The sequence below is a fragment of the Bradysia coprophila genome (genome assembly GCF_014529535.1).
Source record: "Bradysia coprophila strain Holo2 chromosome X unlocalized genomic scaffold, BU_Bcop_v1 contig_26, whole genome shotgun sequence".
NCBI lineage: Eukaryota > Metazoa > Arthropoda > Insecta > Diptera > Sciaridae > Bradysia > Bradysia coprophila.
In genome coordinates, this window is record NW_023503313.1 from 2,350,399 (window position 1) to 2,375,229 (window position 24,831).

The 24,831-nt window shown below is 36.5% G+C and overlaps 3 protein-coding genes and 3 long non-coding RNA genes across 8 annotated transcripts in view; 3 read left to right on the forward strand and 3 right to left on the reverse strand.

Annotated features, from left to right (window-relative positions):
- The first annotated feature begins 376 nt into the window (after positions 1-376).
- On the forward strand, positions 377-19,137 carry LOC119069300. Its single transcript, XR_005086299.1, has 3 exons — positions 377-2,198; positions 9,493-9,499; positions 19,124-19,137. It is a non-coding gene; the product is annotated as an uncharacterized LOC119069300 (long non-coding RNA).
- Positions 3,673-4,585, reverse strand: LOC119069290. Of its 2 annotated transcripts, XR_005086288.1 has the most exons (3): positions 4,420-4,585; positions 3,836-4,097; positions 3,673-3,771 (listed from the first exon to the last, which is right to left on the reverse strand). It is a non-coding gene; the product is annotated as an uncharacterized LOC119069290 (long non-coding RNA). The 2 variants fall into 2 exon arrangements; XR_005086287.1 differs by having other exon boundaries at positions 3,673-4,097.
- LOC119069273 lies at positions 4,826-5,959 on the forward strand. Of its 2 annotated transcripts, XM_037173332.1 has the most exons (4): positions 4,844-5,022; positions 5,105-5,413; positions 5,478-5,642; positions 5,708-5,959. In XM_037173332.1, the coding sequence occupies exons 2-4, from the start codon at positions 5,326-5,328 to the stop codon at positions 5,887-5,889; spliced, it is 435 nt and encodes a 144-aa protein (XP_037029227.1). In that variant the 5' UTR covers positions 4,844-5,022; positions 5,105-5,325; the 3' UTR covers positions 5,890-5,959. The 2 variants fall into 2 exon arrangements, with proteins under 2 accessions (XP_037029226.1, XP_037029227.1); XM_037173331.1 differs by having other exon boundaries at positions 4,826-5,413.
- On the reverse strand, positions 9,780-13,736 carry LOC119069194 (vacuolar protein sorting-associated protein 41 homolog). The gene is made up of 14 exons (XM_037173141.1): positions 13,592-13,736; positions 13,315-13,410; positions 13,212-13,238; positions 12,973-13,140; positions 12,582-12,705; positions 12,108-12,461; positions 11,846-12,035; positions 11,641-11,781; positions 11,370-11,570; positions 11,044-11,313; positions 10,796-10,982; positions 10,367-10,724; positions 10,060-10,308; positions 9,780-9,991 (listed from the first exon to the last, which is right to left on the reverse strand). Exons 1-14 carry the CDS (start codon positions 13,604-13,606, stop codon positions 9,879-9,881), a joined length of 2,493 nt encoding a protein of 830 aa, XP_037029036.1. The 5' UTR covers positions 13,607-13,736; the 3' UTR covers positions 9,780-9,878.
- On the forward strand, positions 15,112-17,297 carry LOC119069285 (nanos homolog 1). Its single transcript, XM_037173353.1, has 4 exons — positions 15,112-15,317; positions 16,412-16,492; positions 16,569-16,732; positions 16,789-17,297. Exons 2-4 carry the CDS (start codon positions 16,414-16,416, stop codon positions 17,044-17,046), a joined length of 501 nt encoding a protein of 166 aa, XP_037029248.1. The 5' UTR covers positions 15,112-15,317; positions 16,412-16,413; the 3' UTR covers positions 17,047-17,297.
- Positions 15,992-24,831, reverse strand: part of LOC119069306 — a 481,283-nt gene continuing 472,443 nt past the window's right edge. Inside the window, exon 3 of the long non-coding RNA XR_005086305.1 lies at positions 15,992-16,044. This is a non-coding gene — a long non-coding RNA (uncharacterized LOC119069306). The remainder of the gene's footprint in view (positions 16,045-24,831) is intronic.

Here is a 24,831-nt window from a genome sequence, read left to right on the forward strand (position 1 = left end):
ATTTAAAACGATAAAGAAATGAAATTAAATGAATTGAAATCCATCGATTGTCAATATTTCAGCAAATTTCTTTTTCATCGCAATGTAACAAAACAAAAAATATTGCTAAATTAAAAGGTAAAATTAATAAATAAAAAAAATAATTTAAAAGAAAATAAAAAAAAATGAAGAAAATTAATAAGGAAAAAAAACTATAATTTTAATTAAACAAAAATCTTTTTATATGAATGATGTAAACAAAACAAAAAAGAAACATGCAAACAAAATAAATTTTATGTGTAATTTATTTTAAATATTTTTAAAACAACAAAAAAACAAAATCAATTCCCAATCGGGCTTTAATCAAATAAAACAAAAAAAACCGAAAAGAAAAACAAAGAAAAAAAAACTTAAAAAGCAAAACAGAGACAAGTTTGAACAAAACAAAAGAAAAATTAACGAAACATAAAATAAGGAAAAATATTTTATGCTGAGTGTGATTTGTGTTTTCTATAAAAAATAATGGTCTTTACGGTGCAATTTTATTGATCGGGTATTTAACATTCACTCATTTGAAGCAAAGCAACAACAACAAAAAACACACAAGCAATATGCGACCAACTCTTTTCATTTGTACAGAAATTTTTCTTTTTGTTTTGTTATTTTGAATTCGATTGATTTGATTCGGATTCAATCCACTTTTAATAGCTAATGGAATTTCGGTGAGGAAACGAATACGTTTTCGATGCATAAAAATGCTGCAACATGCCATTTTCCGGTGATCGGGAGACATCAAACGGTGGTCGTACATCAAGTGGATGAAGGAACAACCACAAAAAAAAACAATTTGAGTTTGTTGGCGTTCATTTTTGCTTTCCAGATATGGTAGGTTGAGTAAACTCTGCCTCTATGTGCTCACAAAGCTTTACCGACTGGACGTAGATGACATTGTCATACTTAACATAATTATTACTTCTAAAGTCAAATTCTTCCGAGATTTATTTTAATTGTAAGTGACTGATTAGTGACCACTGTGACCAGTCGTACCAAAAGTAAACAGAAATTTGCCAGTCATTTTCTTGAAAGACAGAAAAAAAATATTTTTATTTACTGAAGATAGAATCTTATCCTTGTGTGGATGGCTTGCAGCATTTTTATGTATCTAAAACATAGTTCGATTTTGCGGTTGCAAATTAAGTTTTTTTTTTGTGGAATTTTCGTTTTTTCAATCAATTGCAACAGAGTTTTGTTTCATCAAGAAGAAGAAAAAAATGTCGTGTAAGGAAAATCGCGATTCGTTGGTTGTATTGAGGTAAATTAAATGATTGATTAATTTTAGTAATAATTCGTTTCTGTATTCATCACAATGTTGTCGGGCACCGTCATTTCACTGTCGGTCTCTCCATTTCTTCAGCTATTTGATGCAATGAATCGCGAATGACGAACTGTTTAGGAAAAACTGATTGTCGAGCACAGAAAGTCTAACAACAGGAAGTGAGTTGATTTTAAGTTGTTGTATCAAGTGCAAAAGAATTTGAATCTTGAAGCATAAAAATTGAACCGATCATCCGAGGTAAGTTTTCGATGTGACAACTTCTTTCCCGCCTTTCTTAAAGAAAGGCAATAGATGGCAAGTGGCAAAACAGTAGGTATATCTACTGATGTCAGCCTTGCATTTCTATGCGCCGATGTAACTGTCTTACAAAACAGTAGACGACGATTTCTTTCCCAAATATTTGTGTTACGAAAGTCGATATGCGTGTCGCATGTCGAGCAATACCATCCATTTTTTTAGTAGTTTGCATAACTAAACAACAGAACCATCACTCAGTACCATAGAAATATTATTTGAAGGAAAAGCTGCTTATGATTTCTTCGATGTGTCTCAGACAAATATTTGTCTATTAAATTGATTGGTAATGCAACATTCACACCTCTCACCAGTTGATCCAAATAATATTATTTTTTGCATTTCATACAGTTAATGTCAACCAAATTTATGGTTAGATTTGCTTCACCTGTTTTACCAGGTCATTCATACAACTTTTATGTCTTCATAAGTTTCTGTCTTTTTGTCATTATATATCTCACAATTGTAAAGTGAACTTTACAGTAGAGCAAGCGAACTTCAAGTAGCTCGATACATAAAACTATTTAAGCCATTAGAACTGTGAGCCGGTATCTCGGTTCTCGATGTAGTAATCAAGGTTTACTCCATCGTGAACCGAGATACCGTTTTACAGTTTTAGTAGCATAAATATCTGTAATATGCGCTCGCGTAGTAGTAATAAGACCGAACAATCACGCATAAGCACTGCTTATTAAGCAGTGTGACTGTATGAGTGGATCAGCTGGTAAACGAACGTAGCCACTAATTCGGTTGACATTGCCTGTAATATTTGATCACTTAGACATAGAAGTAGGCCCGGTTCGCAGATACAGAGAATAATGACGGTGAAAGTCAGTTAAGTAGGTTAAGAAAAATCAGATCTTACTGAAACAAAAATTGGCAAATGAAATAGGTATCAAAATCAACGGACAGAACTGACTCTAAAACGTATCCTGAAACTTTTGAATAGACTTCATATAACGCAAGTGCAGAGAGACGTTTTAATTGTATTTCATTTGTACGGCCAACCGCACACGCATACAGCTATAAGTTAGTTAGTTTATTTCATGTCATAATATGAGTAAGGCCTTTCGGCCTTTTAAATTACATATTATTTGCGCAGAAGAAAAGTCGTTATATAAACCAAATGAGAACAGTTCAGTCATTACGGTGAAAAGAAAACGTAAACAATCGTAGGTCAAGGACGTCGATCTTGGTTTTAGTGGTGCAGAACCAATACAGCCTAATCCACTGGTACCGATGAAAATAATAGTAAGGCCAGTTGACGATTTGAATTAAACTATAAGTGGCGTAGGTTGTAGAGATCCACAATCGAAAAAGACATCCGAGAATGCTGGTTGCATTTGAGTCTGAGGTAGAAGCGAACAACATTAATCGGCTGTAGAATTGACTCCATTTGTGACCCGATCAGATGCTGTATTTGAGGTGTACATCCTGAGAGATGATTGGCGCCAGTGCAATATTAACCTCTTATTCCGTCCGTCCAAGTTGCCCACAGCGAGATTAACCGTTTTTAAGATGCTTGATCAGCATTTGTCGATGTCATCAGACGATTTTCGATTCAAAACAGTAATGGTGGCTTGCCGTCGAACAAAGACGAATCGAATGATGAAGATTTATTCGTGAATAATTGACGACGACGGTAATTGACGATAAAAATTCTCGTATCAAACATTCATCGTTCCACAGCACCAAATTGGATCCATAATCGATAAACAATCGAAAGTTTCCCTTACGGAAGTCTAATAAATCTGAATATACGGAACAGTAACTGGTCTAAATCGAGCACAAATATATACCAAGTAGCTGTAGTGAAGACATTGAAACTGGCCAAAGAGATGATGCACAAAAAACCGTTTCGTTTATTTAAACATTTTATTCGTTTATCGGCGTAACAGTAGATAATTTTGCTCCCTTCTCAATAATTGGATAAATTATCGGGAGCTAGGATAATTAACCGTCCATCCTCTTTAATACATTTCTTTGTTATGATGAATCGTTTCGTTGGGAATGGTGACTGGAAGTATAACGAAATGTTTATCGTTGATCGGTTTGCTGTTGCATGAAGTGATTCATTTGAATGTATCCGAAGGAATTCAACGATTTGATTAGACACTGTGCAAAGAAGTCTAAAATACGTTCCCTGTACGGTATCGTCGGTCCTGTTAGATATAAACTTGAAATTATATTCTTAAAACGACATGCTATTGGTTTCCATCCAGTTACATTCATTCGGATCCTCATTTCGTTTTTGTGTCGTTTATGAAACAATTTCTCAGCCAATGCTTTGAACGTTCGATTCACATAAGCCACATTTGCCAGATCTCCATCGTCGAGGTACTGGAAACAATTCTTCCACACGTTTCGATGTCAAATCCACCAATTTTTCGTATATCGTGACTGTGTCTTTTGTTGGGATGATTGTGGACGTCTTTGGTTTTTCTTTAATTCGTAGCCGTAGCCGACCGTGGTACATTTTTTCCGAATTCTGTAAGAAAAATGAGTCGAATAATTCACGTGAAATACAATAGGACGTGTATGGGGAAGGGTGGTTCAAATCCATCTTCTCTCGCTTACAGATGTTGATTAGTCCATCTGTAGTGTAATATTCCGATTTGGAACGAAACCTCAATGCAGATAGATTGCATCACCCCGCTCAACACGTACGATGTAATAAGAAAGTCTTATTGGTCTAAGATGTAGCCTAACCAAAATCAAGTCGTAACAGTTCTGGTTAACAAAATATTCTATTATCTCACTGCCACCAGGTCTTTCTGCTAAATTAATTCATAAAATCACAAACAACCTACTCGTTAAAATAACATCCAAAATCGGTTGGTGTTTGTTGATCAAAATCACTTCAGTAGAAAACAAAACAACGACATGGTGTATGTAAATAAAGAACAGATGCCAGAGATGCGTATGGGCTGCGTTGACATCCGAAGCGTTCGGGTCGTTTGTGTGGTGGATGAGGAGAGAACTAAATATTTTGATGTAATATGAATGGAATCAATGGAATAAACATTGGAACCATTGGAATATCTGATGGACATCTAGTACTTATGCAGAGATGTGAAAATGATTTTGATTAAAAATATCGAATCTGCTTTATCGAGTCCCAGAGCGCATATTTTCAAACGACTTCTCCGCAAAAAAAACGAAACGTTGGTAGGCTGGTTACAGGAAAAACGCAAAATTGTAACTACATCGAAAAACTGGAATCGATGGGGAGGGGAGGGATATGTGAAATGCAATTCCCTCATCCACTTTGTTTGAAATGCTTCAAACGTCACACTTCTTAACACATTACATAACATACTAAGCCTTGAGACGCAATACTGGTTACTCCATTGTGTGTTAAGCGTCTTCTATGTGCGCAACAGAACTTTTGTTAACATTGTTCCAGTGAAGGAGTAACGTTCGTTTAGCGTTATCTGAATTGATTGATTCAACTGATCTTTCTGTTTCTTTAATCATTTTCGTCGAAAATGTTAGTCGCTCGTGAAGATTTGTACAAATACATTTCACCAACGACAGTTGAAAAAGGTGTAAAAATCTATGAATTCAAAGTGACCTTGAGAAAAACCACTCCGACAGTTGAACGACAAATCTTGGTCCAAGGTGATTACACACTGGAACAGCTGGGCAGAGTAGCTGCATGTGCCATTGGCTGGCATCGCAAACCATTCGATTTAATTGACACCGATGGGACGATCATGAAGGGTGACAGACCGTGGGGTCACGATCACAATCGATATGACACTGATTCTGAAGATGAAACTGATTCGAATGAGCCCGATGAAGGTGAGGCCATCGAGTGAATATTGTTTTATGGGCCAACTGATGTCGTTAATTCATTAATTTGCAGGAGAAACGAAACGAAAACTTGCAAGAAAAATTTACATTTCGGACCACTTTGTTCGTCAAAAGAAAAGACTTGTCATGGACTATGACAAATATCGCTGGATTCACGATATAAGACTTGTGAAGACACAAGACCGAGACCGAAAACACTATCCGAAATGCATTGGCGGTAAAACTTTTTTCCCGCTTAAAGTCCAATGTGCGGGTGGATCTTCATTTTTATTTTATCTTTAGGTAAAAATGCATGTCCACCATATGGTTGTGGGCCACCAGAAGAGTACAACTCTTTCTTAAAATCACTCAAGGATCCGAAGCATAAAGACCACATCAACACAAAATTCTTTTTGAACATGTCTGGCCAGGCAAAGTTCAATCCTACTAAGTTCAAGGCGTCCGCTGTGGTATTTCCCAATTAAATGTTTCTATTTTGTGATATTGATCTAAACATAATTGAGTTCCTGTGACTAAAACAACAATTATTGAATAACAAAGATTGTTTCTTATTTATGTCGTTTGATCTGTATTGTAGGGACAGTAGAATATAAGTTGTAAAATTGTAATTGTTAAGGAAGGATCTCTGCAGCGGTAGCACCCAAAACGCAAGCTTAACTGTTCGTTTATGGCAACATGATATGGTAAGTCCTACGTCAGTTGACAGACACAGTCACATTTTAACTTTACGAAATTTTACGCGGTTTTACATACAATATGGAAAATGAGCTTTTGAGTCTGAAGAGAGTGAAGAGAATGAAAAACACAAAATTTTCTGCTGAAGGGCGATGGCAACGTCTTTTTTTATTAATTTTTGCAATTGCATTCAACGTAATCTATTTAAAAAAATCAGATATTTGTCCACCTTAACATTCTAAAATGGCAAACACAGAACTTACATTTCGCTCTAGTTCTAACGACATTACTGGTGACGGGAAAAATCTCCGAGTGTATTATCGTTGCAGCGGCGATAATATTGTTTCATGGACGATAATATCGTTGCTAGGACGATATTATTGTTTCAGAAAACGATATTATCGTCCGGAAAACGATATTATTGTCGTCTGATACGATAATATCGTATCAAAAACAATAATATCGTTTCAATCGGCGATAATATCGTTTCACGGGTGATATTATCACTGCAGAAACGATAATATCGTTGCATAAAACGATATTATCGTCGCAAAAACAATAATATCGTTTCATGGGCGATAATATCGTTGCAGGGACGATAATATTGTTGCAGAAAACGATATTATCGTGCGGAAAACGATATTATTGTCGTCTAATACGATATTATCGTCGCTCGGACGATAATATTGTTACAGAAAACGATAATATCGTCACAGCGACGATATTATCGTTTCAAAAACGATATTATCGTCCCCAACGATAATACACTCGGAGATTTTTCCCTAGCCCGACATTACTTATTGCGAAATCTTCTTTGAGAACACCGTAATCTCGAACGGTAATATCAGCATCAGACCGACATTCATCTCCTGATGAACTAATAAATTGTTCAATAAATTCAGATGGAACGGATCCTTCAACATTAATTCAACATTTTTCGTCCATACAACAAAAATGCCAGCATCTACAGTTTTACGAGGTGAAACTACGATTTTTTATTGAATGAATGCCGTTTTTGTGTGCTCCGTTTCTGCATTTGCTTCGAAATGAGACTTCATTTACGCCAATGAGTTGTTTCGCTCATTAGAGCCATTGATTGTTTAAACGAAACGGCTACGGAGTCTTTTATTTCGGTAGTTTTCTCTATGGTTGAAACAATTTGACTGTCGCTGGGATTAGACTTGGATTGTATAAAGTCCTGTCGATAATCACTTTCTTTGCGAACTCGATTTTTCGAAGATACAGAAAAAGGGAATTTTCCTTTTACTAAACGTTAAGGAAACAGTTTTATATTTGGTATCTCAATTGAGATAAAACTACACCCAATTTTCAATCGCTGAAAAAATGGTAAAAATTCCAATTTTCAGTGTGTGGAAAAGTACCCAAGATCGAGTTCGCACCCAATTCCAATTGAATATTGGTCGAAAATGCTGAAAATCGAGTTCGCACCCATTTCCCCTTTTTCTTTAAATTGAGAATATTCAAAATATATGAGCGCGAGTTCCCACCTCTAGTATAGGAATCTCGTACGGCGCAAAATTCCTTTTTTTACGTTTATATGTAGGAATTTTGCACGTATGGGCGAGAAATTCCTACCAGCCATTTATGGAACGGATAATTTCGCCTTTATCACGGTACATGTAGAGCGTTGGTTGTGGTTTTGACACAACTCGACTCAGCTACTAACTACTATTGTGTGAGTGTGTGTTGGTTAGTAAAGTCCCATGAGATGGTAGAATTTTCAGCAATCATTTAACTCAGACTCAAACCAAGGCTTCCTCCGCTTAAATTGGTATATGTTAACTACTTTTATATGAAACAAGCGGTAATGGAGCCAAGAATTACAGTTAAGGGTAATCAAATTCCAGCCTCAATTTTCTTCAGCTGGTTTTCAGATGGTTCACTCATAAACAAGGCATCAGAACAGTCGGAGCGTTTGCTGCGACTTAGCCCCGTACGATCCGTAATCCTATTTCGTCCGTAACCATAATACGTCCGTAGCCGTAATACGCCCGGAACCCTAATACGTCTACAACCCTCTAATGCGTCTGTTACCAAAATGCAAGTCAAGTTGGGCATGGTCAAATTTACTGAAAGTGTTCATTTTTAAAATTGCGCATAGCGCAATTACGAAAGCCCGTACGAAGTACCTCTCAAATAAAACCAACAATTTACGACATTATTTTAGAAACCCAAAATTTTTTGCCAACTTTCCATTGGGTATTCAATTACCTCTCAAATAAAACAAAAACTAGCAAAATCGGTTGAGATTTACTCGATTTATGTGCAAAAAGCACTTAGGGCCGAGTAGCGGCCTTAGTCCAAGGGCGCAAATTTGAAACTTTTTTTGCCGTCATTCTATTCGGCATTCAATTATCTCTCAAATGAAACAAAATCTAGCAAAATCGGATGAGATTTACTCGATTTATGTACAAAAAACACTTAGGGCCGAGTAGCGGCCTTAGTCCAAGGGCCCAAATTTGAAACATTTTTTGCCATCATTCTATTCGGTATTCAACTATCTCTCAAATGAAACAAAATCTAGCAAAATCGGATGAGATTTACTCGATTTATGTACAAAAAACACTTAGGGCCGAGTAGCGGCCTTAGTCCAAGGGCCCAAATTTGAAACATTTTTTGCCATCATTCTATTCGGTATTCAATTATCTCTCAAATAAAACAAAATCTAGCAAAATCGGATGAGATTTACTCGATTTATGTGCAAAAAACACTTAGGGCCGAGTAGCGGCCTTAGTCCAAGGGCCCAAATTTGAAACTTTTTTCGCCACGTTCTTTTCGGTATTCAATTACCTTCCATAAAAAACTAAATCTGGCAAAATCGGATGAGATTTACTCGATTTATGTGGAAAAAACACTTAGGGCCGAGTAACGACCTTTGAGCCCTCCCAACAAGCTCGCGTTGCATCCTACACAAAAACAATGTTCAGCAACTTTGTTCTACTCGTCAATACCTTTCATTTGATATATCACAAGCAGCTATTACGTGCGTATTTCGGTAGATATCGTCGAAAGACTGAAAAACACCTATAGGGCCCTTGCTCTGGAAGGGCCGACCCTACCATGCCCATTTTCGAACTTGACCTTACTTTTGTCGATACCAATCGGGGAAAAAAAGAATTTTGAAAAAAGGTTGTGATTTGCTCAAGCTAGAGGGGTCACGGACGGACGGACGGACGGACATTTTTTTTATTGCGGATTCGTCATCTATGAACATAACCAAAAGCTTTGCCCTTACTGTCTGCTTCCAATTCGACGTGTTACAAACGGCATATTAATCTTATAAGCCCCCAGTACTTCGTACGGGGCTAAAAACCAAAATGGCTGTGAGTGTTTCTACGTGTTTACCAATACACACATGCGCAGGGTTGCAGTAGAACCGTACAAACATGCAGAGCCACTTTTGTTTGCATGAATGAAGCAGCTGAAAATCAGCTGAAGCAAATTTCCACTGAAATTGAATTGCCCTTTCCTGTATGTGTCTGGACTCTTAACGAAACAGAAAGTATTTTCCAGAGTTCCATAGGCACTTACCCGACCTTGTACGTTCACCATGGCATTTCTTCAAAGGTTAAAATTGGTAGCAAACAGTACTTTGCTTCTTAGGTCGATGGTAATGGTCAAGCGACTACAAGAGCCAACAATTCAAAAAGTGAAACGATTTTCAGTATAGAAAATATCATCGCGCTGAACATTTAATAAATATTAAAATATAATTTTACGAAGCTTTCAATGTCCTGAACATCACGTCATCTCGTCACTACTGTTTCTTTGATTTGCATATCGTACAAAAATCTATAAATTTATCCGGCAGGCAATTTTCATGAAAATAATGGCGACAATTGAATATCAATACGTCGGTCTTCAACGGATCTGTTGATGAAATAGGTTCGAGATAAGGAGAATTGTGAATGAACAGAAAAGAGAGTTGGTCGTCTTACCTTTAACGATAATATCTTGTCGACACAGTCCGCAGGTATGATCGTTCGACAAATACACAGCTCTTTGTTGTTGACGGGTCAGTTTTTCGTGCAAACCGAAGTAGTCCGTAACCAATATACTATTACAACCATCTTGAATCGACACTTGCAAACTGTAATCACACAGCATTTTCACCAGCGAATTCTTTAGGTTCGGTATCTCCAGCCCCATTTTGATCTTATTGATTAAAATTTCCGGATTTATAAAGCCTGAAAGGAGGAAAATTATTGCCTCATCTGACGGATCGATACTGCCGGATGTCCTTACCAACTATCCCGTCTAAAAGTTTCGTCATAATATCAGGTCGATCCAACGATTGATTAATTAGATCATTCCATAAGTCCATGTCGTCGTGTTCTTTGCAAAAATCGATAGCCGTCTGAATGTTCTTCAATTTATGAATGATAATCGATAAAGCTTCCGATGTATTCCCCATTCGTCCCAGCAAGTAGACCATTTCCTCGTAGAAAAATTCCCGTTTACAAATGTCTAAAGCCTCCTGTATCGGATAGTTGTTGGAACGTTTCAGGAAGGATAACAGCTTCTTCGAATCGTATTTTGCGTACAGATTGACCAATTTCGAGTGATAACGGCCCGACTGTTCCACATCCAATGCATCTAAATACTACGCGGAACGGCAAACATTTGATGTGAGTGATGACAACAGATCGATGCAAAATAATTCTAAAATCTTACGGCAAATAAGAAGTCTTGTCTCGGTTCTAACTGCTGGACGACAATGTCGGATGAAATTTTATTTTTCTCTTTGAGCATGGCTATTGTTTTCACTTTATCCAACTGGAACAACGGAATAATCATTCGATGGATGTCGTTATACAGATCGTACTTTTTGATCAGCACGAAAACATCTTTGTGCTGCAGCCTAGAATTACATGTACAATTATGAGCCAGCCGTTGGTTAGTGTGGTTTGTATCGGACTTACTTCAGATACATCGACAGAGCTTTTTCATATTTCTTTTCATACGAGTACAATATTGCTAGGGCTTCCAGTAAAATATCTTTGACCGATTCGTCGAAATTGTCGTGAATCGCATTTATGACAGCGGATGTATTGTAAAGAGTGGGTTCCCATTCCTTGATCAGACTCAGAAATCCAGATACGTCTAACGTTAAGTATTCGTACAGGACCATTTCGTACACATGCTGCTTCAGTTTGCATTCGCTTGTTCGCGGCAGGTATTTACTGACCGATCTGTAAGGAATGGATATTAGGACCGGAAAATCATCAAAACCATTCGCTTCGATTACCGTAGTTGTTTCGCTCTCACAAACTTGTACACTTCCTCTTCCCAAAGTTGTTTATCGTTTCCGAATGCCCGTAAACATAATTTTGCAGCGTTTTCATATTGGCCTAGAGCTAAAAGATGATCTAGATATAACCGGGCCACACTGACTATAGAATAACGACCACCATGCGCTGATATAACTTCCATTGCTTCATCATATTTTCTAAAATCAAATTCGAATTCTCCGATGCATTAACTCCATTGGATGTGACTGAATCAGCCTATTTTCTTACCCATGTTCGATAAGCCACTGTATCCGGTCATCATTTTCGTATAAGCTTGCTACTACAATATCTTTCGGCGACACGATGAAATACTGATTCTCTTCGATTAAACAGTCCAAATGGTAGTCGTTGCACTTGTACTCCTGATAGCTGCGAAGAGACAAATTAATTTTGATAAAATTCGGCTCCTCAAACTCGAGAAGTGCATCATTACCCTCGAAGCGATAAACTGTCCGTGCATATTTCCACATAATCACTAGTTTTGTACTCGATAACATACAACACCGGCCTTAAAGCTTTGTTACTCTCTTCATCCCGTTCCTTTGGATAGCCCAACACCACAATTTGGTTTTCCTGCAATGGCGCCACTCCGCACACAAAAAAGTCGGTTTGGAATGTTGAAACTACAAGGGAAAATCAGAGACAAAAAATAATCGTAAAGCGAATCCGCAACAAAATTATGTGCATCGCCCTACTTGGATCAACAATGAAACCAGGCAAGTCTCTAGTGGACACCTCAACGGAATTACGTTTTCGCACCACACAAATCCGTATTGTGTCCACCCAGCCGATTAGCAATGTCTTTGAATTGGCCCACTTTAAATTACACCGATAATTGATCAACGAAACATTTTCCGGTTCTTGCCATTTGATGAGACCTAACGAACACTTTTCATTCAAATCGTGTACTCGTACACCGATAGCACTAGCCCACGCAACGAACTGGTCAGACCATGCAATGGCCGATACAGCACCTTCGGAATCATTTAACACCGTCGATTTCAAGCCTTTGATGAACGTCTTTTCGTAGAGGGTGAGTTTGTTGTCGCCTGCGATAGAAACATGTTACATTAGCGCTAATCGTAGGTAACAGCGGAAGTCGAATACATTCGTGTGAAAACGTTGAGAAATTCAGCTCGCTGGTGTGAGCCGCAGGTTGATGTACTTACCGATAATAAACTTTCTTCCAGATCCTGGCTTGTAATGGAACGGATCTATTGCTATCGATTTGACGGCCCGACCAATATTTAATTTCTGATTATTTTCGTCGGTGTAAAGTCCATGGATTATGGCCTGAAATAATCACAAAAAGTTTGCTCGTTTAATACCTCCAAATTTGGAGGATTATTCAAGGGGAAATCCGGAGTTAAGAGAATGCAGCCCTTTTTCATCCCATCAATTTTAATCTTCTGCATATTTTAGGGAAGATTTTGTGCTTCATCATTGAACGAATTGAAGAGACGTCAATGTCACTAGACAACAAAGAGAAACGAGGCCGCAACATCTTTACAGATTACATAGGTACGCATTGATGATTTTTAATGGACACCAAACACTCACCATTCCATCCGAACACGATGCAATGTATTCCCCCTTACTGTCGACCGATATTTGATTCACTGACACCATGTGTATTTGAGACGTTTGTTTGTTGATTGGTGTGTCAACGATATTCCCTTGATGGTCCAGCAAATGGATGGCTCCCCAATGTGTTCCGAAGCAAAGAAACTAAATTCAATTGGAAAGATTGATTAATGAACCAGAACCGCTAGTTGAATAATTTTTGATTAAAATTTTACCCTGGCATGTACAGCAATGCAACTGACCTGTAGGATCAAAATACATTCGGTGAGTACTGTAACGTCAATTTAAAATGTATGGATAACAATAGAGGCTACTCACAGCATCTTTGCTTAATATGTTCTGTAAATCATTTGATATTCTGACGTATTTCAATTTTGGTTCGACTTCTTCTTCTGTGCTTTCGGTTTCTGGATCCTGGTCAATAGGAAAAGTAAACAATTAGGCGACATAGCAAGATGATTCACGATGGGGCAGATCACAACAAAATAATGAAGTTATCGCTCACAGATCTGACTCGGAATGAGTCAGACACTTTTGACCTCCTCGAGCAATGGATATCAATTTTGAAGGGGATCGAATAGGATCAACAACTCACACTGTTATTTTCCATGATACAGCCAATACGACGTTCAAAATAAAATTTTAGTTGAAATTATTGGTGTCTATGGTTTTAATGAAACACCCACCGTCTCGATATGAATTCTAATGTTTTGACATTTATTATTCGTTTGATTTGACACAGAGCTGCGAGATAGAGAGAGAGAGACGACAGAGATGTTTCGATAATCCAGATAATGCAAGTATAGTATTTTTCTTAATGTTGGTATACCTGTCACAGGCCTAACACTTGAATATTTGCGGGAATGATATTACTCACTGGTCGATGTACTATTTTTTAGCATGTAGCATCATGCGTCGAAAACCGTACTTTTCATGTTTCAAGCACTACTTTCGACGCCCTCAGCATGTAAAACTCGGAATAAAAATGAAAAAACTCATTTTCGTATTTTTATTGAATTCACACGAAAACTCTAATTTTCATCTTTTTATCCTTAGTCATGTAATATATATTACAACATATTATCATATATATGTAATGTATATTACATGACTAGTGATAAAAAGATGAAAAGTAGAGTTTTCGTGTGAATTCAATAAAAATACGAAAATGAGTTTTTTCATTTTTATTCCGAGTTTTACATGCTGAGGGCGTCGAAAGTAGTGCTTGAAACATGAAAAGTACGGTTTTCGATGCATGTAGCATGTAAAATACTATTGAATGTTTACTGAAGGTTAACAAATTTTTCCAAAGTGATAAAAAAATTATTTAGAGAATCTCTCCGCTTTCGGTATTTTCCTAAAATATCTGTTAATTATAATGCCTAGGTTGAACTACTTGAGCCAGATATGCTGGTGGCGTAAAGCAAAATTGTAGACTCTACGATTTCGCTTTTATCATGGGTTAACAAAATAAGTATAAAACAACTTTCTTAATTGGAACGTGGTATGTGGTCTTGTGTGGTTGCATCCCTCGCCTTCGGCTTGAGTTACAAACGCTATACTTGGCAAACAATGATGTAATCTACCATTACGAGATCTTTTTGTCACGACAAATATTCTTGCATTGCGTCAGAAAACTTCTTCTGCGACGAAAACAAGTCATTTCAGCAATGGTGCTCTCATCATTTAATTTAGTAAATTTTGAACTTTTCCAAAATTCGATAGTGCAAACGTGCTCGAGTTTTATTTCTCCTCATTTTTTGGCATTTTTCTCTACAGGTGAAACCCACGCTTTACACGCTTTATGTTAATACTTCGTTTTTTCCTAATACCTCTTGGTTAACAAATAACTATTTCTGCCTTTACATTTAACAAAATTAATTGAATATCTCTTTTAGTGGCTATGGTAATTTACCAGTGAGATTTAAAAAAAAAATATTTGCCCGTTATTTGTTTGATTAGAATTTACATGGCCCAAACGTCGAACCATGATCACGTAAAAAATGACCCGCTCGACGGCTAAGGATAATCTAAAACACCAAAAAAAATTTAGCACAATCTTTTTCTAAAGACTTTGGCTATGTGTGGAGGTGCTCAAAATGCTATTAGGCTATTGTTTCCTCAGTTTTCATACAATTTTTATTTGACACGTTAAATTCGCCATCGATGAAATCGTTCTAGCGATAATTCGTTTGCCAGTTTCATTGTTGTGTATGCATGTGCATTCCCTAATTATTTTATTTTTGTGAGCCTTTACAACTTTTCTTCGTTTTTTCGGAGAATCTGTTTATTTTTTAGTGAAGTTTACTATATATATTTCGGTAAGTAAAATATGGTTCAAAATTATGTATAGACGGTCGGGACAGCTTACAATGACAATTATTTTTCTAAAGAAATTTTTGTTTCAAAAAGAACTGTTGTGCGCTAAAAGCACTCCTTGCAGGTCACCTCGAAAGAATTTTGATAATCCATCAAAATTATTCCGATTGACTGCTAAAACTACAGATTTTGTTCGAATTAAATGCAACGACAGGCACGTGTTCGATTAACGGACATAGTAAATATAAAACGCGCCACCTAAACAAATGAATGAATGATCAATTCTTGACCGTTCGATCTTGACTAAACATTACTTCCAAAAATATCTCTCACATTTTCTTCTTAATCAAGACGTGGAGATCAGTCGCATTTACTTTATGATTTAGTTTACCCAACAATGGTAGGTTACATTGGACTCTGCGAAAGTCATTCATTACATGAGGTTACAATTTTTGGGATAAAATCCAATTCCCAAGTGTGTTTCTAAGCAAGAAATTTCGGTAAATGTGGAATTACTACAGTTGTCGAAAAGACAGTTACCGAAGTTTGTTGGTAAAAATATAGGAGGGAGTATCCTAGTGTCAGAAAATTGTTTTCGAATAAATGAATCACGTTTGAGCATCCAATGTAAACTGCTAAAGAGGTAATGGGACTATTCCCTCCCTAGGAAAACCTTTACCTCGCTTGTAAAGTAAAATAGCATACTGCACACGGGAAATAATTCGATATCTCGGACTGAAACCATCGGATATTTTTACTTATCTTTATACAAGTTATCAAATTACTTCCATGGTATAGTAATCTACTATTACTGCTTGTCACATGCATCAATTTCACAATAACGAAAAATAAATCGAAAATATTCCACGTGTAGTCGATCATTTTCACAAGGGCAAATTGCTTATGTAATGTTCAACTTTCGCATGGGGCAGACAGTAAAATATTGTTCTGTTCAGTTTCCATTAATATCCTAGACCTTGATTTTGAAATTAAATCTCCCATTACGATCTTCTGCGTATGTTTTGCAGATTTTTTATTCCTGACCACTTTTGATATGATTGAAAGACCCGCTTCTAAATAACTTTTTCTTCTTCAGTTATGGATGATTATGCGTTTTTGGACAATGTATTTTGCACTGCTATATTGCGAATACTGGAAATACCAGATATTCTCACAGGTAACATTGCATTGACATGTCATTGACTCTTCACTGGGACTTATCTCTCCTTTGATTTTTGTTTCAATAAATTCAGATTCACCATCCATCGACTTGGATGAAGTGAAATGTGACTTCGAAAAAAATGGAACTTGCGATGAGACATATTATGATCATGATACCACACGTGCACCACTGACCGATATACAATCAAGGATCAACAAGAAAAAAGCACAAAAATTGGCCAATGCACAGAACAATGTAAGTATGGATGATTTATATAGACGGACATATCGCTTACCGAGAAAATTTTACAGTTCTGCCAGTTCTGTGAAAATAATCAAGAGCCTCCGAAAGTCTACAACAGTCACAGTTTGCGTGACAGTAAGGGCAAGCTTATGTGTCCGAGGCTACGAAAGTATGTATGTCCAATTTGTAATGCGACAGGCGACAACGCTCATACAGTGCGCTACTGTACCAAGAAACCGATTTTTGTTATTAAAGGCGGCAACGATGCGGGTGTACTCAAGAAAATACGTCCCAAAGCAATTTTCAAGAAAACCATTCGACTTTAATTTCTAATCGAATTGTTAACTCAATTAAGCCATTTTACATGTGGAACATGTGTTCGAAATAATTAGTGGTGAGTTTACAAGCACAATGCTTTGATTTCTTTGTAGTATTTTAATCGTCCATTTAGTTTAAGTATTTAATTCTAGCACGTTTTTATATATGTGATCAATATAAGGCAACAATGCCGTAAATTTAGATGTTATTGATTTACATCTGCTCCGAATAAAATAGATTTGTTCCAATCTCAAATAGATATTTAATGTGATTGCTCTTCTTCGCTCTCCAATAATCTTTAATAAACCACCCGAGAACTAAAACAAAAATCCGTAAACGAATATCCAGTCATCGATCTAGTCTTACCTCTTGTTTTTGCCTCCAATACACACAGTATAATGATGTTACCTTAATGACTGTTGGTGTTGATAAGACCACTGATCATAATGTATTTTTTTTTCATAAAATCAGCCAAGGCAATATGACCTAGAGTGAGATATTTGGCAAAAGTTAATTTGATTTCAATAAATGTTTCCAGTTCCAGTGATCCATGAAACCCGAATATGACCAGAAAAATCGCAGGCTTTCAATTGCAGGGTCCAGGTCAGGTCAAACTGAAACCTGAATTTGATCCGAGCGTTTTCAAGCAGGGCCTATTTTTGAGAATTCCTTTCTTAAAAATTCCATCAAATTCTTACAACTTTAAGGAATTTTTAAAAAGTTTTATAGAATTTTTAAGAATTGAATTCTTAAAAATAGGCTCTGATTTTGAAGCGTTGTGTGTAAGCAGCAAGCACTTAAAAGCCTATCTTCAACAAGAGTTTTAATAATTTGTTTCAAAACCACAATCCTTGATAGACTCATCACTGATGAGTCATCAGAGATGAAGATCTTAATTACGATTCGCGCGTAAAACAAATGGTCAATTTCAGTTAAAACTTTACTTTATTACAATGGGCTGATTTCAAACATCATAACTTTTACAGATAGAATCCCAAGCAAGGAACGAGCGTCTACTCTGTAACAGTGACAAGGAATTTAAAAATTATGTGCAAGATATTGCATTCAATATTTAGCTCGATAAATCTGTTTACTGTTGTGGTACTCATGTCTACAATTATGCTATTTCTATTCTAAATACATTGGTGCGCTGACTAAATTATTTTGAAGACAAAGTCGCTTATAGTTTGCGAATAAACGAATACTTAAGAAATAGACAATTTCGAAAATGCTTACAAGACTGCATCCCATGAATAAAGCAATAATGCCACCAACGTTGGCTGCAAAACAAAATTTTATTTCTGCACTTTGTTCACGTAGAAATCGATTTACTTACAAGCGAGTTCAATTTCGTCCAGAACCAACTTTCTTTGCAAATATTTGGTAAACGATTTACTGAAGTTGATGTGCACAATTCCATTGTCTTCTTTTACGCCTTCGCTGGAGTTAAGGTTGAATGAAAGGAAAAATAATGAGATACTGTGATAGTAGAGGAAAGTCGTTGCTTGGACATTTTTGATGAAGGGGGATGCTTGTAATCAGCGTCGAAGGCAAGGCTCTTCCAAAGTTCCACGATTTTTAGATTTTTTGTGAGCTTTGTTTTTATGCCATCACACATCATCAAATATTTAAAAAAATAGTAGATTACTATACCCTGCAGGGAAGTAATACTAGATATAATCCAGATAAGTAAAAGTATCCGAGAGCTTCAGCCCGGTGAGGTAAAGTAAAATCAATTTACTATACGTGCGAGAGTGTGTAGGTATGAATGTAATGGCGATACATAACAAGGAATGAACGCATCACATGAGCAGGGAATGAATATTACTTGATATTTACACCAACACACTCAGTTGCGTTTACTACACACATAATATAATATAGCCCCATAAAGTATATAACCACGGCAGAGTAAAAGTAACACAGGCAGGAGCGCTTGTTTGACTAGGGACCTGAATAATCTAGTAGCACTATATTTTTTGCGAATTAAAATTTTCAACTTATGTCAGTGTTCATTTGAGGTTATTTTCAAACAGTCTATTAGGTCCCTCATTTGACGTTTCAATAATGATCCGCTCCTGCCAGGTTTACTTTTACTCTGCCGTGATATAACTCGAAATGTACTACCACTTGGGCAAGCCCTCGTGGCGTTATGTACTTCATGTAGTTGTAACATGTAACATACTATTCCCATTTTCGAATGGTGTGTGTTAACTCCGGAAATTCGAGACTAGAAATGATTCGCTGAACAGTTTTGAATTGAAATGAGCGTCCGGTGACAAAAATGAATTTGTACAAACAATCCCTGAACGCTACGAATTATCTTACATTAAGTCAAGTACAGTAAAGGGCAGCCAATTTTCAGTCTAATTTTGCTTCAGCTGATTCACTCATACAAGCAAAACTTGTTATGACTGTTTAAACGGATTTAACAGTAAAACAGTATGTGGTAAAATCATATAAACACCCATAGCAATTTTTGTCAGCTGAAGTAGTATTAGGCTGAAAAATGCCCTTCCCTGTATACAAACAGTAGGTATAATGAAATTCTCATATATTTTTCCACACGAGCTGCTAATTTTGATAGATGTGTCAAAATTTCATTTCACCTAGTTGTACACTTGACTTTAAAGCTCGAATTGAAACAGCGTTACGCGTTAAAATTTAAACTCTCGTTTAACTTACTAAAAATCATCTGCGGTGAAGTTATTACTGCCAATGAAGTCGGTTGACTGTACGGAGTAATGAAGTTTTAATATCGCACAATCATCCGGACAATCACAATTTTCAATAGAAATAGTTCCATCTGGTTTAGTTCTAACATCTGCATCCATTAAAACAAATTATTGTGTGGAGAATTACATTGTTATACATAATCTGTACAGAGTTGCACCTAAATTTTGATTGAGCAGATTACAGAAAAGTTTCGATGGTTCACAGATACTAGCATTAACACTGGGATAGAAATAAGTAGCACAACCGCATGCGTGAATGATTCTGTTGACACGACAGTCCAATAAACAGTTTGAATAGCTGAGATAGATTTCCGAATATTATTGCAGCTCACTAAGCAATGCGCTCAGTTCATCATTCAATTAACATTACCTGTAAATCGGAAAATGTTGCAATTTCCTTTCGTGAGCGAAAATACAATCCCGTAACTTGATTGGTAACTGTATAACCTTATCATCTGCCTGATTATAGATGCTATCGAGATCTATATTGGTTTCCTTCCGCATCGGAGCGAATATATCGTTTTCATTGTATAATGGAAACGAGTAAAAATGGTGCAGGATTATCTATCAATTTGTAGTCGGTGTAGATTAAACACACCTTCTGTTGAATGAGTCAGAATAAATTACCCGTAAATTTCTGCCATAATCGCTACGATAGTAGAATTTGTCTCTTATAGGTCTAGCTACAAATGAAAGGCCTCTGTCGCGTCCGAAAAATTTGGTTTTTAAAAAGTTTTTGGTGATTCTTAACACATGAAATCCCAAAAAATTAAAAATTTAATTCGAGAATTTGGGTGATCCAAAGAACTTCGAAAATGAACATTGGAACATTCAAGCACAATGCACAAAAGCATAAAAAATATTGTTCCACACTTACACCACCGACGGCGGTACGGGATAATTAAAGCTGCAACAAAAATTACCGCCTCCAAATACTTTTTTAAACAAATGACTGCACGGGCGAATTTCTCCTTCCCACTTGCAACGCTGAAACAGTTCGTCACAGTTCTGAGCCGTATAAAAGAAGACATCTTTCATCGTAATGTTGTTCGTATCTAAAACGATGTCCATTTCTTCGAAATCACTCTGGGTGGCATCGATCAGTGTAAATGATTTTATGATTTTTGTGATATTGACCGATTCGCGAAGTATTGGATGTTTCAATATGCTGCGAATGAAAGGCATTTTATTTGAGATCTCAACGTGAAAGTACCTGGATGAACTAGTTCTGTAAAAAGCTGTAAACTTTGGAATAAGTAAAACTCGATGCGGCGCACACCGTAATCGATGGAAAATTAACGGTTATAGTGGAGCGTTGTTGTGTATTCACTATGGTTTTCGTTGACATTGCGTCAAATTTTATTAAAAAGTCCTGAACAAAGACGATAGCCAGAACGGTTAATATAGTCGTTACCGAGATCCACAAGACACTAGACAAAATTGTTCCCTTTTAAACTGACTTAAATAATATCAACAACCGTCGCCTTACATATCAAGTTTATATCGCTTCCTTTGGAAAACAAACCGTAACGGAGAAAATGAAGTGGTAGTACAGAAACCTTCAAAAGCTTCAACGAAAGCTTTATAAAAGCATTTCCATTTACTGATTTTCGGATCTCTGACCCCTTTTTGCACTCTACGATTATTGCTGGAATGGTATACCACAGTGAACATCTTTTTATGTCTGCAACTAGTGGCGAATAAAAATGTTTTGTTAAGGGAAATTGATTCGCTGCAGGTTGGTGTGACAATTACCGATTTTAATTACATAGTTAAATGGGTGTGATGTTCTCCTTGTTTCTGGAACGACTATACCACAATTAAAGTTTTAATGATATCGAAAAGTTGTAAATGTTTTGAATACCAGTAATTACAGTCTTCACAGATCTGGTTGCGCTTTCAAATGCTCTTCGTATAATGTTCGCTATGAACATAAAGTTATAATAAGAGGGTATCATGTTCGTGATGGTAGATGAATCTAATACTTATAAGAAAAGATAAATATTAACCAGTTACGGACTCATGGACGCATGTTCAAAAAATTGAAGTAAAAGATTTTAATTCAATCATTCAGTTGAAAATACTTTCATCGAAAGAAGTAATAGATCTGATAAAAATACTTCTGAAATAAAATACAAAATTTGTGAATTTTTCTGGAATCTCTGAGGATTTAAAATTCCTTCATTTTTCAAAACATTTATTAATTGCCATCGCCACCCATTCAAGTAGGTGTTACCAACGAACCTTTAAAATTATACCTTCGTGTCAAAACTGAATTTACAGAATCAAAGTTGTTCATCGCACATATATCAGATATAGATGGAAGTACATCGAAGAATGTTCTCAGTAAATCATGTCCCGAAATATTATCGACCGAATAAAAGACGTCGTCAAAAGGTCTTAAGAAAGCGTCGAATAAAAACACTAATCGAAGCAATAGCATCTGCATGGAAGGATTTTTGCACCACAAGCTCATTTGTTGGCTTTCGGTATATTTATCGTGAACATCGCTCGATAATTGACGTGTAAGTGGACAGACACTTCGAATTTTTTTTTCTTCACTAATCATCAAATGTTTTTAGCATATTTTGGTCTCTGCTGATGGTCATACTTATTTACTGTTCCGTTTCTTTTGTTGTGATTTTTCTCGATCGATATCATTCATTGTCGACAACAACAGTTGTTGAGACTCAACACAGACCCACGTCCCGTACGGTGTTTCCAGGTAGAGAATTAAGAGGCGTTCATAAATTTTGTAACGTCAGTGGAGGAGGAATTGGGCTCACATTTAGTGAGTGGCGAAAATGTGAATTTGGAGTTACGGAATTCATGGACGACCTTTCTTATATTTGCATTTGATTTTGCAGTTAGTACATTACTGTATGATTTAGGTGTTACAGCGTGTCTTGGTAATCGTATCAACAAAAGAATGTTTAAGGCGTTCATCAGTGAATAGTTAGATGATTTAGAAAAATTACAGTTCAGTTTGTTCAATCCTCATTTTATTCAATAGCCTCAACAGCAATGATGACAAACAATCGAATCATAATCTAACGGAAGCGGATTTTGTTAAGATATTAGATCTGAATAAATTGCCAGACTCAAATACATTTACCACCACAGATATGTTATTATCTACCTACAATCTAACGTTGAGGGATATGATGGCCCATACAACAAATGATTGTGAAGAGGTTACATTGAACATATCATTAGCCAGCTATAGCGACGAAAGCCGTATTTTTATCATGTCCAGATTTTCACAATTTGTCGATTCGCTGGGGAAATAACTCCTTGTTCGCGAATTTTCAAAAGGACATCCGGAGGATTTTGTTGTAGCTTCAATTATCCAATTTCGAAAGAAGCAATGTTCGTACAGAAGCAAGTTGGTGTAGCTTTTTCATTCACCCAGTAGCATGTTTCAGACTAAAGCGCAAATATCTACGCACCAAAACATTCGGCATACATGGCGGTCTGTCATTCGCATTCAAAACGTTTCCAGATGAAGACTACTACCAGAAAATTAACTATGGAAACACGCTTAGGGTTGCGCTTCATCCATCGCATAGCTTTCCGTCACTTAAATTAAATAATTTTTTTATGTCAGCCTCTATGGAAACTGCTTTAGAGATAAATAGCGTCTATAACACGGCTGACACTAAAGTAAGGAACTTACCCACGGAAGACCGGGACTGTATTTTTGCATTCGAGAAGTTTTTGCCAAACTTTGTCAGATACTCGTACGCCAAGCTTAAAACCATTCATTTAGTGAAGCACCCTCATTCTCAAACATTTTGAATTTGGACGGATTTTTCAGGTACAGCAACTGCTTGCTTCAATGCAAAATTGACAGGGTTAAGCGGAACTGTGGATGTGTGTCATACTTCTATCCAACTAGTGACGATAGTGAAGTGTGTCCGACGAAACAGTTGCCTTGCAGTATCGAAAGTAGATTTGTTGGTAAGTGGCCCTTCGCAAAGTACGTAATGTATGTAGGATTGTAGGATAGAGAATCTTCAACTTGTTATTTGAGTCAATTTTTTCATGAAAACTTATTACAACATACAGAAAATGTTGATTCGGCGAGATGCTATCTCATGAGCACCTTGAAATTACTGTACCTAGAAAATGTATTATTGTAGAAACGGAAAGTGGCGAGAGGAGAGTGATCTCCGATGATAATTGTGACTGTCCAGATGACTGTTCCATCATAAAACAGTATGCGAAAATCGATTCGTGGGATTTCTCGACAATATCTAACTATTCGGTTGATGACTTCTAGTTCGTATAGGACTTGAGTGTTAAAAGATCCGTTAAATTATCAATCAGCTTTTTCTTTCTTTACACGTTTCGCAGTGAGAAAGTGACAGATGATCAAGGAATTGTTCACATTTTCTATGGTAAATCGACTGTGTTGCAACTGCAACGAAAGATTGCTTTCGACGAGATTGAGCTTGCATGTTAGTGTTCTATTTTACGACAGACTTCTTTAAATTTTTAGTCTGAAAATTTTTTTTCTTCATTTTTTTACAATAGCCAACATTGGTGGAATCGTGGCAATATTTCTGGGTTGCAGTTTTGTCAGTGTTATTGAAATAATTTACTTTTTCACTCTGAGATTGATGAAATTTTTACAATTAAAGAAATCTGAAAATTAATGATTTGACTTTATTCTGCGAGCTTCTTACGGACAAATGAATATTGCATTGAAAATTCGACGACATGAGTATCGTTGACGAGGATCCGGCGAGTTCCTAAAGAAATAACGTTTACTCACCGTTACTTCAGAAAGTTGTTGTTTCCTAACATTTTGTAATATATTCATTCGGGTCTGTCCATACATGACGCACATCATTTTTCAGAATTATTAGGAAAATTGTGAATATTCTGAAAAACCCCGAAAATTCTGGAAAAAACTTTCCGGAAAAAGTCAGAATTTTTTCAGAATTAAAATTCCCAAAAATAGGCACTGGTTTGCATCGAAAATTTTTGTTTGGAATCCTAACCTAGGATCGGTTTCGAAGTAAAGGCATTATAAAGACAAAATTTTACGAAATT